We start from the raw sequence: 18105 nt of genomic DNA, 5'->3' as shown, positions 1-18105 counted from the left end.
GACATATTTCAAATGGTCGATCGCCATCATATTTTTACTGGATAGCACATCTAGAAGAGGATCATTTGGGTAAATATTCCTTGTAGTATTGTTTCTTGACTATAATCTTATAGGATTTCTTAGTTGTTTAGTTAGATATTCTATAAATATTGAGAATACTTAACATGACTATAGCTTAATTTTTCAGGTTGTCAGTAATGTTTTATTTTGCAATTCTAGCTTTTGTGTGTGTGTGTGTGTGTGTGTGTGTGTGTGTGTGTATCTCTATATATATGTGTGTATATATGTGTATATATATTTGTGTGTGTGTGTGTGTGTGTGTGTGTGTGTATCTGTATATATGTGTATGTATATATGTGTATATATATATGTATACACATATGTTAAAAAAAAAAAAGAGAAAAAAAATTATAGGACCTCATAATAATTAGTCGCTTAGGGTCTCAGAACTGTTTGGAAAGACCATTCAGCTGGTTGAGATGAATAGTGTTGGAACCAAAGTATAGGATCGTTATCGAGATCTGTACAAAGTAAAATGGGTTTATCTTGGTGAAGAAGCAAATGAGATGATTTTGATGAAGAAACAACCGGAGCCACTGTTGAAGATGCCTTTGGCGATGGCCGGCATGGGAAAAGAAGATATCAGAACTACTTCGGTCGCTAAATCAGTCCCCTTTTCTTTTCTCTTTTTTTTTTTCCATTTTTTTTATTTTATTTATAGTTATATGGTAATTATAAAGTTACAGATTTGCCCTCAATTAAATGGTCGAAATGAGTAAAAAAATGAATTTTTTAGTCAATTGACGGATGAATGGACGAATTCCATCCGCGTGTCCTCCATTTGCGATGGTTATTGAAGGTTCCCCAGCTACCAAAATGAAAAGTTTTGGTATATTCTGCTAAGTTTTGAAAGGTTAGGGACCTTAATTACTATTCTCCCGTGATACAAATTAAACATAAGGTGTGCTATTATTGCTAGAAAGCATATGTTTTAATTAAACAAAGAACCCACTAGTTTAATATTCCATAAACGTACTTAAAAAGAGTTGACCAAATTAATAGTCACTGCAGTTATCTTGGATTACTACGCATATTTAAAAAGTTACCCGCGACTCACTCATATTTGAAAACAATTTCCCATCCGTCATCCATACAAGTTTGATCCATCAACATGAACAAAAAGCCACGTGGACGGATGGAAATCAAACATGACATCGACGGAGCCCACGTGGACGAATGAAATTGATACGAAAGATGGATGGATAACCTTTTATAAATATGGATGAATAGTAAATAATTTTTAAATTTGAGTGAGTAAGTAGTAATCAAGATAAAGTTTAATGGACACTAATTTAATTAACTCAATTTTAAATGATTATCCATTTTCAAAATTTTAAATTTATTCAGTTTAAGTTCGCATTATGATAAAATGACAATCAAGAATTTGTAAAATTTTAATTCCTTTTCATTAAATTGTATAGTACTGTTTATGAATTGGTTTTATATTTAATGTTGCTACGTACTTTTGGTTAATCATTTTATTATTATTATTATTATTATTTATTTATTTTTGGCACTTGACATTTATAAGCCTTCATTCTATATTGCTATTTTTATATATTTATAAATTCACACCCCTTACTTTTACTCTATTACACATTTAATAAGTATTTCATTTGCCAACATGTCACTAATATTTGTAAGTTATTGAATTGTTGTTGCCTTACTAACTTATTTATATATAAATTTTACTCATATCTTTAAAATTTCAATTCTCCTTTATAAAAATTATGGATCCACCCCTGGATCAAATAAATTGAATAGAGATCGATTACTGGGGAGCAAATGATTGATCTGTGGAGTTATTATAATTTATAAAATTAATCAATTTTATTAGATTTAGAACCGAAATAAAGCTCTACAATGCCAACTTTAAACTCTTCCAAAATCGAGTTAATTAAATCAATGCTCATTGAACTTTATCTTAAATTGCTAATTCATCATTCAAAAAGAAAAATTACTCATTGCTCACCCATATTTAAAAAAAAATTACATATCCATCACTCATATCAATTTTATCTGTCCATAGTGGACTCCGTCAATGTCAAGTAGGGTTTTCATCTGTCCACGTGGAATTTTTTTTTCCACGTGGATGGATGGAATTTGTATAAGTGATGGATGTGTACCCTTGTCAAATATAAGTGAGTAGTGAGTAATTTTTTAAATTTGAGCGAACAAATAGTAACTTACGATAATGTTGTGTGATCATTGATTTAATTGACTCTACTTAAAATTGATTACAAAGGCCAGGGTCAAGGAAATGAATAGAAAAAGAACCCATCATAGACCAAAAGTTTAATATGACTCCACAGTCTTGTACTAGTCTCACAACAAGAAAAGGCACAAATGGCCAGAATAAATTTTGATTTTGTCACATAAGGTTGTCTTCCAAATATAGTATACTTCAGTTTTACATAGCCAAAGAGAACCATATTCAAATTAAAGGCTCGTCAACGGAGTGTTAAAGGTATCAAAGTGAGTGAGTCGATCCATCTGCATTCAGACTCGATTTATTCTCACGTAGGCCTGAATCGGATCTTTTAAAATTATATGGTCCAAACATGATCCCAACTGCATTGACTCACAAACCTGCCAATGTTGCGAGATGGGCTGGTCTAGCCTGTCGATGCGGACATCATCCTCATCAGGCCATTTGTTGGGCCATTTTTTCCTTCTATTTTAGGCTTTATGTCTCATTGAGCTTGTATATGGGTTTGACGCAAGCCGAAGTTTATTATTATTTTATTTATATTATTATAAATACATTTTGGTTGTTAGTTATTCACATCTCTTCCCTCTCTTCTTCCCTTTTCTCCCCTGTTTCCCCACTCTCTGATTTTTCCCTTCTTCTGCTCTTCTCTTCTTCTTCTCATCTGCTACTGATAATCTTCTCTATTATTAATCACTTCAATTTGATGCCCTTACTCGACAATCAGCTCAACTAAAGGCTCAATTAGTAACCGTCCAAATTGAGGTGACTGCTACTCGTGAAGAGAGTAGAGAACTAGCTGCTAGGGTCAACAATTTAGAACAAACCTTTCCCTCAACCGAAGCTAATAACTCTGAAGCGTTTCATAACATACCATATCGTTATCGACGTGGTAGTCAACAGCATGTTCGTCATGGGCGAAGGAATGGGGAATAGGAGCACAATCATGAACAAGACCATGACCATTATGGTACTCATTCACTTTCGAAACATCAAATCAGACGCTCCTATTTTCGATGGCTGTTTAGATCCTAGAGTTTTTATGCGATGGATTATAGACATGGACTTTTTATTTTCATGGTATGGAGTACCAGAGGATCGAAGAGTTCAATTTGCAAGTTTGAAATTAACTGGTTCTGCCCAACTTTTTTCGAAAAACGTTGAAGACCTTCTTGATAGGCATCGTGCACCTCCCGTTCGAAGTTGGGAGAAAATGAAGCGCGGCCTTCAAGAGAAGTATTTACCCCTCTTATTGAAGCAACTTGTTAGACAAGTGGAATACCCTCACACGAGGAAACCGACCAGTGAATGACTATGTTACTCAATTTGATGAGCTCCGAATGTGATGCCATATCGTCGATGATGAAGCTATGACTTTAAGTAGGTTTAGACAGGGCCTAAGAGAGGATCTTCGACGTAAGCTTGTCCTTCGAGGTGTCACCACTCTCGATCACGCTTATTCCTTAGTTCGAAATTACTAGTCAATTACTAAGACTTCATATGGAAGGCGTAGTGATAACCGTCCATCCATCTCATCGGCACCACCTCCTCTCGTCAAATCTCTTCTAGGACCTCCACCGTCTAACGCACTCCCTGCTTTAGACAATAAAGATAAAGCTCCTGAAACTTCAAGAACTTCTTCTCGTTTGCAATGCTTCAATTGTAAGGGATTCGGCCATATCTCATCTAGATGTCCGAGTCAAGCCTTAGTTATTGACGAGCAGAAGGATGTCGTTGATGAGACTTTAGAAGACCAAGTCTATGAGCCTAACTTTGAAGAGTTTGACGATTTGGGTGACAATGAGGATACCTTCTTAGGTTGCCTTCGTACCCTTCGTGTTGGTCTAGGTCCTACCTCTCTAGCCCCCGACACCTCTCGATTGATTGTTGTACGTTGTACCCTTACCCCAACTTAAGGATGTCGATGATTGGCGCCGTCATGCCATTTTTCATACTTACATCAAGATCAATGATAAGGGTTGTAAGATTATTGTTGACAGTGGGAGCTGTATTAACGCAATCTTTGTGACCACAGTATCCCGTCCTGGATTGAAGCCAGTCCCGCACCTCCAACCATATAGTGTTTCTTAGGTTGACACTTCTTCTATAGCTATGAAAGAGCGTTTCTTGTGCCTATCCAGTTCCCCGAGTATAAGGATCATATATGGTGTGATGTCATCTCTATGGATATCAGACATGTCATTCTTGGTTGACCTTGGTTGTTTGATTTGGATGTAACTATGCTCCTTTGTATTTAATGGAAAGAAGATTCACCTTAATCCTTTACCACCAAAATCTGTTGACTTACACCAAGCCAAAAAAATTGTTAAGAAAAAAGGATTACATGTGATTAGCTCTACAGAATTTGAACGGACAATCGTAAATGACTCAGTCATCTTTGCTGTGATTGTTATGGAAGTCCTGTCCGATTCCCCAATAGCGACCCCTACTGAAACCCAATCACTTCTTCAGGAATTTAAGGATGTATTTCTTGACTACCTCCCTGATCTATTGCCTCCCTTATGGGATATTCAACATGTTATAGATTTGGTTCCAAGTTCGTCTCTCCCATACTTTCCTCACTATAGAATGAACGCTACTGAACATGCCGAGTTCCAGAGACAAGTGGGTGAACTCCTTCACAAAGGCTTCATCCGTGAAAGCTTAAGCCCTTGTGCAGTTCCCGCCCTTTTGACACCTAAGAAGGATGGTTCTTGAAGGATGTGCGTTGATAGTCGCGCTATCAATAAGATCACTGCCAAGTAACGTTTTCTCATCCCTCGACTTGATGATATGCTAGATATGATAGCTGGTGCCACAATCTTTTTCCAAATCTATTTGAAGAATAGGTATCATCATATTTGGATCCGCTTAGGAGATGAGTGAAAAACTGCATTTAAAACGAAAGATGGTCTATATGAGTGGTTAGTAATGTCTTTTGGACTAACCAATGCTCAAAGTACTTTTATGAGGATGATGACACAAGCCCTTCAGCCTTTCATGTGCAAATTCATTGTCGTATAATTTGATGACATCCTTGTGTATAGCAAAATAAGGGAACAACATCAAGATCATCTCACGATGCAACAAGCTTGTATGCCAATGTGAAGAAATGTTCTTTCTTCACGGATACAATTGTGTTTCTCGGATTCGTTGTTTTCGTTACAAGAGTATCTACTGATCCTATAAAGATTCGGGCAATCGTTGAGTGGACTGACCCCAAGAACATACATGATGTTAGGAGTTTTCATGGTTTAGCTACCTTTTATCGTCGTTTTATCAAAGGATTTAGTACGATCATGGATCCTATCACAGAGTGTATGAAGAGAGGAGAATTTCATTGGACGTAGGAAGCTACTAGGGCCTTTCAGTTAATTAAAAGGCGAATGACAGAGACTCCTATCATGTGACTCCCAGATTTTTCCAAAGTTTTTGAGGTCGAATGTGATGCGTCAGGGCTAGGAATAGGTGGAGTCTTGAGTCAAGAAAGTCATCCTATCTCTTATTTTAGTGAGAAATTAAATGATGCCAAGCAATGGTACTCGACTTGTGATAAGGAGTTGTATGTAGTTGTACAAGCCTTGCGCTATTGGCGTCATTACTTATTTCCCCATGAATTTATCCTCTTTTCGAACCATGAGGACCTTCGTTTCCTTAATTCCCAGAGACGATTGAATTCTAGGCATGGCCGCTGGATCGAATATTTGTAGGCCTCTTCTTTTGTCTTAAAGCATAAAAAGGGTGTTGAAAATCGAGCTGCTGATGCTTTAAGCCGTCGCATCTCCTTGTTGTCCTTCAAGAGTGTTAAGGTCATAGGGTTTGAAATGCTTAAGGAAGAGTACGAGTCATGTCCCGATTTCAGAGACTTTCTTGCTTTGCAAAATGGGGAGTTGGACACCACTGATGGTTTCTGTTTGGATGAGGGCTATCTCTTTAGATCCAATAAGTTGTGCATCCCGAGGACTTCAGTGCGAGACTTTATAGTGTGGGAAAGTCATGCTGACGGGTTGGCTGGACATTTTGGGCGTGATAAGACCATAGAGGGTATTGAACGTCAATTCTATTGGCCTAATTTAAAAATAGATGTGGCCAAGATTGTTGACACATGTAACACCTGTCAGCGATCTAAGCAAAAGAGGAAGAACACAGGCCTCTACACTCCTCTCCCCATCCCTAGTTGTCATTGGCAAGACGTTAGTATGAATTTCGTGCTAAGGTTGCCACGTACTCCAAAGAAACACGACTCCATTTTCGTTGTAGTCGATTGCTTCTCGAAGATGGTACACTTTATTCCCTGTAACAAAACATCCGATGCATCTAAGGTTGCTAAATTATACTATCATAAGATCGTCAGGCTATATGGTCTCCCTAAGACCATTATCTCGGATAGAGATGTTCATTTCACTAGTCATCTTTGGCGAACCCTATGGAGTATGGTTGGCACTAAACTGAAATTTTCTACTACATACCACCCACAAACGGATGGTCAAACTGAAGTTGTTAACCGCAATCCTGGTAATCTATTAAGGTGTCTAGTCCAAGAAAATCTTAGGAATTGGGACTTAATTCTTCCTACTGCCCAACTTGCATATAACAGTTCAGTGAATCGGTCTATAGGTATGAGTCTTTTTGAGGTTGTTCATGGTTTTAAGCCTAGGAAGCCGTTAGACCTTATTCTCATGTCTCCACATGCTAGTGTGTCTATGTCAGCTGAGTCTTTTGCACAACATCTGTGTGACTTGCATATTGAGATCAATAAACAGTTGGAAGCAAGTAATGCACTATTTAAACTTCGAGTCGATTTGCACAAACGCCACGTTGAATTTAATGTTGGAGATTATGTTATGATTCGAATTAGGCCGGAACGGCATCCATTTGGGCCTACTTCCAAATTACAAGCTCGTAGTGCTAGTCCTTTTAAAATTTCAAAGGGTGTTAGTCCAAATGCTTATGTCATTGACTTACCCTCACATTTTAGCTACCACCCTACATTTAATGTTGAGGACTTGGTTGCTTACAAAGGCCAATTTCACCCCGCTGATGATCCTTTCACACCTCCATCTCTGGACCCTCATCTTGAACACGTTATCCATGCTCAAATTCCACCTGCTGCAGTACATAAAGATAAAATTGATGCTATTCTAGATGCACAGACTATATTAACTAAGGATGGAGACATTCAGCGCTTCCTTATTCGTTGGGAGGGCCGTCCTGATTCTAATTGTACTTGGATTTCCAAAGAGACACTTCAACAACTTGATCCTAATTTGTTGGAGCATTATAGGAGTCAACAAGATCTTCCCGTACCCCGACCACCACCCTTGCGTGTCTATAGACATCGAAAGAAGTTTGCTCAACCGCTCAGTTTGTGGCTAGGAGATTGACAACAACCTTTTGTGGTCTACCTCCTCGATGGGATCGAGTTTTTCTCCCACCTTGGGAGAGTTGATACGGACATTATCCTCATCGGACCATTTATTGGGCCATTTTTCTTCTATTTTAGGCTTTGTGTCTCATTGGGCTTGTATATGGGTTTGGCCCAAGTCCAAGTTTATTATTTTGTTATTTATATTATTGTAATTTGGATTGAAAGTTTAGTTTGATGAATGAAATACATTTTGGTCGTTGGTTATTCATGTCTCTTCCCTCTCCTCTTCCCTTTTCTCCACTATTTCCCCACTCTGGTTTTCCCCTTCTTATGCTCCTCTTCTTCTTCTCATCTACTACTGATCATCTTCTCTACCATTAATCACTTCAATTGGTCCTACATCACCTGCCTTTTTATTTTTATTTTTTTTAATACGATTTGAAGTTAAGATCATAATTTTAAAAAATAAATATTCTCCGATTACATTGTTAAATTGTGTTTTACCAAGAACCTTCACCCTAGAAGATGCTAGAAGATAAAAAAGAGAATTTATAGTTTTGCAAATAAAATGATTAAATTATCCCCGTGTAGCAGAAGACAACCATTTCTCTGGTTATCGGCGGAAGACCAAGACAGTTTGTGTGAAGAATTAATGTTAAGACGGACCGGTAATTTGAGATAGAATAGTATAAATTGTATAATTAACAATTTTTTTTAATCCAATCTAATACAATATATTATAGTTAACATCAATACTTAGTTCAAATAGTAAGAGCAAAATATTATTAGATTGATGACATGACTTTGAGCTTTCTTTTGGGTGCATGAGGTGAAACCATACATATCTTCAAGCGTCGAATTGGACACGAAACTTAGGTGAAATCATGCTTTAACAGAAAGAGGCAGATAAAATGACTTGTTTTCATGGTCGAGAGATTTATTTATTTATCTCTTTTGATTTGAGAAGAATCATGATCTTTTCTACAAGGAAGAAAGTTCTAACGTGTGAATGTCACCACGTTTGGAATTTGTAGGCCTTTGCCCTTTTGTCCATTTACATTAAAAGATAGAGAGATTAATAGATTGACCAATTATAATTTTGTTTGGTACTCCTTACATTTGAAATTTCTACTTAACTTGATTGAAAAATATAATAAAGATTTATAAAAGGAAATAGTAAGACATTAATAGCGAATCCTATGAAATGTGTGAATAATAATAATAAGTTGTAGACTAACAGTAGTTAAAATTAAAATTTGATTTTGACTCAATCTATAAAATATTTAAAAATTCATATACAAAAGGAGGCTAAGCTTTTTGTCTGCTTGAAACAAAATCTAAAATGCACCATTGAATTAAATGAGACAAAATTTAATATAAATTAGAATTATTAGCTGACAAACGTTAAACTTTTGACGAGAGATAGTTGAAATGTGGTTAATTCTACCTAATACTATATATTTCATTTAACATCAAGACTTAGTTCAAATAGAAAGCAAAAGGTTAAGGTCCCCTACATTAGCCATTGGTGGCCCAAAAGGCCGATAAAGAGGTCAAGGACGCTGGACCCGGTCTATATCATCCATCCCAGGGACATAAGTTGGACACGATGGATGAACATGAGTAGTCGGGGACTCACGGCCCTCCATGTCGGACGAAGTCACGAAGGAGTTAAATGGCATCATCAGGTATTATTCTCACGAAGTCATGAAAGAGAATGCAATAACAATAGCTGCGATCTTATTATTTTGTGTGTGTTTTATGAACATTTTAGTGTTTTATGAATAAGTAAAATATATGCTGCGATCTTATTATTTTGTGTGTATTTAGTGATTTTTTGGTCACAACTCATCGCATTGAAAAATCTAAGGCACACAAATGGTGCCAAAAATGAGGAATGCACGCAATCCATCTATGGATAGCTGGAGAAAAAGTAGCACAACTAGCTAGCTTGTGGACCTCTTTATTCCATTATGAGGAATGAAGCCACACGAACCAATTTCAACATCTTCAACAAGTGACGCAATGAGTAAGCAAACTAGAGCACTAAGGGACAAATTCTTACCAGAGACAGCCATATAGGACCCAATAACCCCTTCATTCCCTGTACTCACATTTCTTCTCAAAGTGCCAAATGAGCTTATCAACCCTCATGTTTACACTTACTTGAATAGATGTGATGATATCCCTGTCCACTGGCCAGAAGATTCTCGAGTTTTTATTTTTTATTTTATTTTTTGCGCAATTCCATCCTCTATTTGGAAGCATAATGTTAGCAACCCTCTGAACCTCAGAATGTAAGACTGTGATCAATCAAAAGCTCGGCTGTCTAAATAATCGTGGGTTTCCAAAAATCTAATTTTCCCCACATTCCTACCTACCATCGTAAACTACGAACTATGAGTTCCTTTCTCCAAAGGACGCTCAGCCTTAAACATGCATTTGTTGGACATGCCACTGTTAGGAAGTCATATCCCCTAAAGTATTTGCCCTTCAAGACCATTGCTACTAGAGAGGTATCAGTTGTCATAGTTCTCTAAACTTGTTTAGCAAACTGGGTTTTATTAAGGGGTTGTTTGAGCCCCATTTTCTTAAAAAAATGTATTTTGGAATAGTGTTGTGATGGAGAATGTGTGGTTAAAAAATAAAGAAAAGTTTTGGATTTACGTGTAATATTATTTTATTAAAAATGTGTGGCTGAAATGATGTAAATTACTATTGAAAAACGTATTTTGAAGAAAAAAGGGACTCAAACAAGGGCTAAAGGAATATTTCCCCATGTACAAGGGATTTGTTGACGAGGTCAATACAGGGGGAATAGTTGTCCCCTATAATTGGCTAGATCCTGTGAATAAAATCCTTATTAAAATGCCTCAAGTCTTGAAATTTGAGCCATATCCCATTTCACACATGCCATTTTCCTCCACCCCTATTTAAAATCCCACCATAATCGTTGAAAAATAACTAGAAAATTATTGCAAAGAGACTCTGGCATTTTAAATATAAACAACATATAGGTTGGGATAAATTGCAAAACCGCCTTGACCAAGACCTCATGACCCTGTGGAGAATAAGCACTGTTTTAACCCTTGCACCCTTATCCACAATCTTCCTTTCAATTGCCCAAAGTTACCATTTTGTTCTTCCCAACAATGAAATCCGTTTTTAAGTATCTTTCATGAGGCCTAGCATCCCGAAGACATTATACCCCTGTTTGGCTCCCATTAAATTACTTTTCATTTATCTCTCTCCTATTTTTAATCACACAATCTTTCATAAAATAATATTACTCATAAATCGAAAATTTTTTCTTCTTTTTCAACTACTCATTTAAAAAAAATAAAAAAATAAACTATTCCATCCATTTTCATTTCAAAAAATGGGGGCCAAACGGGGGCTATATTTTGGATTAATGCCTTGTGCTCAAGTATATCATTAGGTCTGAATGTCATCCAAAATTTCTCCCAATTAACTACTTGACATAATGTCTCTCATGTATCGAAAGATTATTCGGGGTAGCTTGACAATCCAAGGTTCTAGCATGAGAAAGTACAGTGGAGTCATGTGTGAAAAACATGTAACTGACCCAGGGTCCCTCCCTTGAGCACTCTGCTTCCACAATCTCACCATCAACCTCTACCTTGTAAATTAAAAAAGAGAGGGACTCTGCACACACGATGAAAAGATATGGGGATACTGGGTAACCCTTCCGAAGCCCCTGGCGCGGATGACTCTCTTCTTAGGAGCCTCATTGAAATTGAACTTAAATTTGGCCATTGAGATCATGACATCACCAAATTCACCCAGCCACTAGGAAATTCTATTTTCTCCATAACACGGCCTACAAACACCCACTTCACTTGGTCAGAAACTTTACTCATGTTGAGTTTAAGCAGCATGAAGGCTTTACTTCCATTATTCTTGTTACCCAGTGAATGTACGAAATCCTGAGCAACAATGACATTGTCTGTAATACGTTGGCTGGGGAAAATGTGCATTGTTTTCTAGATATAAAGTTGGGTAGAAGTTTCTTGAGCCTGTGTTTAATTATTTTTGTAATAATTTGTAAACAAAATTGCACAAACTGGTGAGCCTATAGTAATAGATAAGTATAGGATGCTTTATTTTGAAATTAAAAAAAAAAAAGGGTAGTATCACTTGTATGGCTAATTTGCAGTTATGAGAACTTTAAGGAAGCCGAACAAACCATCATACCTACGACATACAAATGTTTTGGGAAAGTAAAACATGAAACCCGTGATAGAATTTAAATCCAGATTTCCAGATTTGAAAGGAACTTATAATCCAATTTTAATCATTTCATAAATTTATCCACGTTGAATCAAAGAGAACAAATTGAAAGTGGAAGCGTACCTTGATCCATAATTGTGATTGATTTTGAACGGGTTACAATTTTCCAATTGATTCGTGATTTTCTTTTTGAATTCTTGAAAAAAACTCTCTGATGATGGGGATGCAGAGGTTATCAGAAAAATCACGTCAATTGGAGACCATGACCCCATGATAAATAACTGCTAGGCAGTTATCATCTTTTATTTGTTTTAAATTGGCCCCTCATCAATTTAAAACAACTACCCGGCCTCTACACTTTAATCCCATAATAATTGATACCCATTAGTCCAAAATTAAATTAATTAGATCACTTTAATGGACTAAAAATACAAGATAGCAAGGTACACTTTAATCATATACATGTGTGGCCCCAATTGTTAAAATTTTTCCAACAATCTCCCACTGGGCCATACATGTAACCTTTTAAATATGCACAACCTTATGAGCTCAAAATTTGCTATCATAACAAAAGGGTATTTCCAAACAATCTCGTCCATTAGTCATATTGATGCAGGATCAAAGCGATTTTCGTCACACTTAACGTGACTAAATCCATCAATGGTCACGTATACCCGTACAACCAAATGACATAGATCAATCATGGAAGCGTAGCATGAAAATTACATGTTATGTGATCCAAACATGTCTATTTCTAACTGGTCCAACCTTATATCTTAAGTGAGATCAATACTGAATATAATAACAGAGTGAAATGAACTGAATACTTTATCTCTGTACAAAAAAATATCCAAATACACAAATGTGTCCAATTAAACATAAGGCAATAAGAATACAAACTCCCACTAAAACACGATATCCTCAATAAATCTGACACCCATGCGAGCAGTGTGCTCATGAAAGACCTTGGGTGGCAATCCCTTAGTAAGCGGATCCGCAATCATGGAGTTCGTCCCAATGTGCTCTATGAAAATCTGTTCACTTTGTACTCTTTCCTTCACGACCAGGAATTTAATGTCAATGTGTTTTGACTTAGATGTACTCCTGTTGTTGTTGGAATACAAAACTACCGAGTTATTGTCACAATATAACTTTAGTGGTCTTTCTATGCCGTTTAGAATGCGCAGCCCAGTGACAAAGTTTCGCAGCCATATTCCTTGGTTAGATGCCTCATAGCATGCTACAAACTCTACAGCCATGGTAGAAGAAGCTATGAGTGTCTGCTTGGCACTCTTCCAGGAAACAGCTCCTCCAGCTAGCAGATAGATATAACCTGATGTGGATCTCCTGCTGTCTTGGCATCCAGCAAAATCATAATCGGAGTATCCTGTGATCTCTAACTGATCCGATCTGTTATATGTGAGCATGTAATCCTTTGTTCTCTTTAAATACCTCATAACCCTTTTGGCTGCTTTCCAATGATCAATTTCAGGGTTGCTTAAATATCTACTTAGCATTCCAACAATAAATGTTATGTCTGGATGTGTACAAATTTGAGCATACATTAGACTCCCAATAGCTGATGCATATGGAATCTTCTGCATTTCCTTAATTTCAAGGTCATTTTGTGGGCACTGTTTGAAACTAAATTTGTCTCCCTTAGCGACAGGGGTGTCACCTGATTTGCAGTCTTGCATGCTAAACCTCTTAAGCACTTTATCGATATAACTCTTTTGTGACAATCCAAGAATACTTCGAGAGCGATCCCGATGTATCTAAATCCCTAATACAAAAGAGGCGTCACCAAAATCTTTCATCTCAAAATTTCTTGATAAAAATCTCTTGGTTTCGTGCAACATGCATATATCATTAGTGGCAAGCAGTATGTTATCAACATACAAAACCAAGAAAATATGCTTATTCCCACTGAACTTGTGATATACACAATCATCAGCAGCATTCATCTCAAAACCAAATGAGATAATTACTTGATGAAATTTGTGGTACCATTGACGGGAAGCTTGTTTGAGCCCATAGATGGATTTCTTTAATTTTCAAACCATATTCTTCGGGTCTCCAGACACAAAGTTTTCTGGTTGTACCATATAGATTGTCTCGTGAATGTCACCATTGAAAAACGTCGTCTTAACATCCATCTGATGTAACCCAAGATCAAAATGTGCAACAAGTGCCATAATTATCCTGAAAGAGTCTTTCGTTGAAACTCGGGAGAAACTCTCTTTGAAGTCGATGCCTTCCTTTTGGGTAAAGCCTTTAGCCATAAGACGAGCCTTATATCTTTCCACATTACCTTTCAAATCCCTTTTGGTTTTAAAAATCCATTTGCAACCGATGGGCTTCATACCTTCTGGTAATGGGATAAGATTCCAAACTTTATTGTCTTGCATAAACTTATACTCCTCATTCATGGCATCAATCCATTGTCGAGAGTTAGAACCCTGCATGGCCTAATGGAAATTGATTGGATCATCTTCCATCATTCCATTATTTTCCTCATGTTCTTGGAGAAATACTATAAAATCATCTGAAATAGCGTTTTTCCTTTCTCTCGTGGATCTTCTTAATGGCATTGGTTCTTGAGGTTGTTGAGTTAGTACTTCTGGAATAATTACCTCATTTTGTGTGGAAAGTTCTTCAACATTGTCTTGTTGAGGTTCTGGATATACTTCTTGATCAATGATAGGTATAGAAACCTGTATATTGTCAAAAGTAATAGTAGGAATCGAGACCGATCTTCCCTCAACTTCTTCCTCAAAGATAATGTCTCTAACCTTATTTCTCCCTCCAAACTCAACATCCTCAAAAAATGTTGCAGTTCCCGTTTCAAAAATTGACTTAAGTGTGGGATCATAAAATTTGTAGCCCCTAGATCACTCAGAATAGCCAATAAAATAGCTGCTTACTGTTTTGGAGTCCAATTTCTTTTCATGTGGCCTATAAGGTCTAGCCTCAGCTGGACATCCCCAAACGTGAAAATGCTTTAGACTAGGCTTTCTGCCTGTCCAAAGCTCATAAGGTGTTTTAGCAGCAGCTTTAGTTGGTACTCTGTTCAAAATATAAGCTGCGGTCTTTAGTACCTCTCCCCAGAGTGATTTTGGTAAGTTTAAATGACTAATCATACTCCTTACCATGTCCTTAAGAGTTCTGTTTCGTCTTTTAGCTACACCATTCATGCTAGGTGATCCTGGCATAGTGTATTGAGGGACGATTCCACATTCGTCTAGGTATTTGGCAAATGGTCCTGAACATTGTTCACCTGATCCATCATATCTGCCGTAGTACTCACCACTACGATTAGATCTAACGTTCTTTATCCTTTTGTTGAGTTGATTTTCAACCTCAGTTTTAAAAATTTTGACAGTGACTCAGACTTTTCATGAATGAGATATAGGTACCCATAACGTGAGTAATCGTCTATGAATGATATAAAATATTGTTGACCATTCCATGAAGCCGTAGGGAACGGTCCACAAATATCTGTATGTATCAATTCTAAAACATCCGAAGTTCTATTAGCACCTAATCTCTTTGTTTTGGTCCGTTTTCCCTTTATACAATCAATACATACATCAAAATCCGTAAAGTCAAGGGAATTTAAAATACCATCTGACACAAGTCGTTCAACTCTAGCTTTTGATATGTGACCTAAGCGCTTGTGCCATAATTTTGATGAATTTTCTTTATTTAATTTGCGTTTAGTACCACGTGATTCCACATGTAAGGTTTCATTATATGATGTAATAATATCAAGCAAATATAAGTTATCATATGCAGATAATGAACCAGTACCAATAACATTTGAATTTAACAAAAGACTAAACTGATTATTTCCAAATGAACAACAATAACCTAATTTGACCAACAAAAAAATAGAAATTAAATTCCGTCTAAAAGACAGTACAACAAAAGTGTCTTTCAAATCCAAATAATAACCAGTTCTTAATAACAACCTAAAAGTGCCTATTACGTCAACTTCCACCGATTTGCCATCACCCACATAGATGTATCTTTCATCATCACTTGGCTTTCGGTAGTTCAGGCAGCCCTGCATAGAAACACTTATATGAGTAATAGCACCAGAATCTATCCACCAAGTGTTTCTAGGTACTGAAGCTAAATTATCCTCAGAACAGACCAAAGTAAGAAGTGTACCTTTCTTTGTACGCCAATCGCGATATTTGGCACAATCCTTCTTCACATGTCCAGTTTTTTTGCAAAAGAAACATGTTCCTTTGTCTTCCTTCTTTTTCTTTTGTGCTGGACCCTTATGAGCAGCTTCATATTCCTTCCTCTTTTTCTTACCCTTATCCTTAGAAGTGCTTGCCAAGTGAGCACTTTCAATCTTTTCTTGCTTCAACCTTTCTTCCTCTTGCACACAATATGAAATGAGCTCATTTAGAGACCATTTCTCCTTCTGGCAGTTATAACTAACCTTAAATTGACTGAATTGTGCAGGAAGTGAGATCAATACCAAATGGACGAGCAAGTCATCAGACAGCTCGAGCTTTAGTCCCTTAAGTTTTGAAGCAACTTGAGACATCTCCATGATGTACTCTCTTATGTTCCCCTTGCCTCTATACTTCATTGAAATCAAGCTCTGCAAAAGAGTGCTTGTTTCAGCCTTATCGTTTTTTGCAAAACGCTTCTCAATTTCAGCAAGGAACTCCTTGGCATTAGATACCTCTTCGGTATCTGCACCTCTAAAGGCTTCCGGAATGCCGCGCTTAATGATCATTTGACTCATGCGATTTGAGCGATCCTACTTCTCAAAGTTCATCTTTTCATCAGGTGAACTTTCTTCCGTAAGAGGAGTGGGTTGCTCGGTCCGAAGAGCAAAGTCTAGATCTATGCAGCCAAGAACAATCAATAAGTTCTCCTTCCAATCCTTGAAGTTTGTCTCATTAAGTATGAGAATAGAGTTAATATTGAGAGATATAGTAGCAGATGAGCTAGCTGTAGAGAGAACAAAATAAAAAAATGATTAATTATGCTCGATTTAATATCCACATTTAATAATTGATAAATTCAAATAATGGTAAATCTCATCTCAAGATACCTAGTGCAACATCAACATCAAGTCTTTGGACAGTAATATTAATTGCAAGTGGTACTCTCAGTGTAGTGATCAAACATTGACAATAACTCCTGTCAAATAATAAACTCATCTTTAGATTGATTTATTAATCACATGGAAACCTTATAATTGTCACACATTCATCACCACAAGTGTGTATGTAATTCGGCCAGATATTAACCTTCCTTTGGGTCGGCTAATTTCCGCATGAAAAGACATACACACAACATCCAAGCATCCTAAACAAACCGATCTACACAAAAGAGGTCACTTTGGTGACATATTGTTTCAATTAGTTTATTTAAAATGCTAGACAACCTTAAGTTTTTATAAATGATTACCAAAATTTTGAATTAGATTGTCCTAATTAATTAAACTTTAATTAATACCTTTTAAAGAAGTATTAGTTCCGAAATTTGAGAAAGAGAAACCCCAATTTGCATCAATAGATGCCTATGGAAACTTTAGGGACCTTAGGGTTAATAATTCAATACTTTAGGGGTTAAAATTTTTAAGAATTTGAAACTTTAGGGGCCAATTTTAATTAATTATGAATATTGAGGGCTTTAATTGCAAAATTCAGAAGTTAAATGGCTCAAATTAATTAATTTTCAAACTTAGGAGGCTGAATTATTAAACCCATAACTTAAAAGGCCCAATTGGATGAATTCTAAATTACAGGGGCTGAATCCTTAAAATTTTAACCTAATTAATAATTGCAAGCAGGTCCCTGAAATTATCCAAATTGCACATGAAGCCCCCGTCCCCAAAATTCACCCATAACCGAATTTTTTTTTCTTCCTCCAGCGTTGGTCGCACACCGGCGCCACTCGCAGTAGCAGCGCAAGCGCTGCTCTTGCCACCAACAGCCGGTGGTGCAATTCTGCACCATCAACAGACCGAAAGAAAGAATTATTATTTTTTTAACAGACAGTAACCCAGCAATTCCTCAACTCCAATTATGGCAGCCATCAATTCATACATAATTGAAATCTTAAAAAAATGAATGGAACTAAACGGTTGTAATTATAAATCATATTCAATACTTTTAATTATCTCACATGGCAGCCATCAATTCTGACTTTGAATCCAAATAATGCAGCCAGAGTCTTGATCCATGTT

At 36.7% G+C, this 18105-nt stretch overlaps 1 protein-coding gene across 1 annotated transcript; it reads right to left on the bottom strand.

Annotated features, from left to right (window-relative positions):
• Positions 1 to 15829: 15829 nt before the first annotated feature.
• Positions 15830 to 16856, bottom strand: LOC111375901. The gene is made up of 2 exons (XM_022998819.1): positions 16062 to 16856; positions 15830 to 15954 (listed from the first exon to the last, which is right to left on the bottom strand). Exons 1-2 carry the CDS (start codon positions 16651 to 16653, stop codon positions 15926 to 15928), a joined length of 621 nt encoding a protein of 206 aa, XP_022854587.1. The 5' UTR covers positions 16654 to 16856; the 3' UTR covers positions 15830 to 15925.
• Positions 16857 to 18105: the final 1249 nt, after the last annotated feature.

The sequence above is a fragment of the Olea europaea genome, chromosome 2 (genome assembly GCF_002742605.1).
Source record: "Olea europaea var. sylvestris chromosome 2, O_europaea_v1, whole genome shotgun sequence".
NCBI lineage: Eukaryota > Viridiplantae > Streptophyta > Magnoliopsida > Lamiales > Oleaceae > Olea > Olea europaea.
Note: the sequence above shows the minus strand (reverse complement) of the source record. Positions and strands in the feature narration are given on the sequence as shown.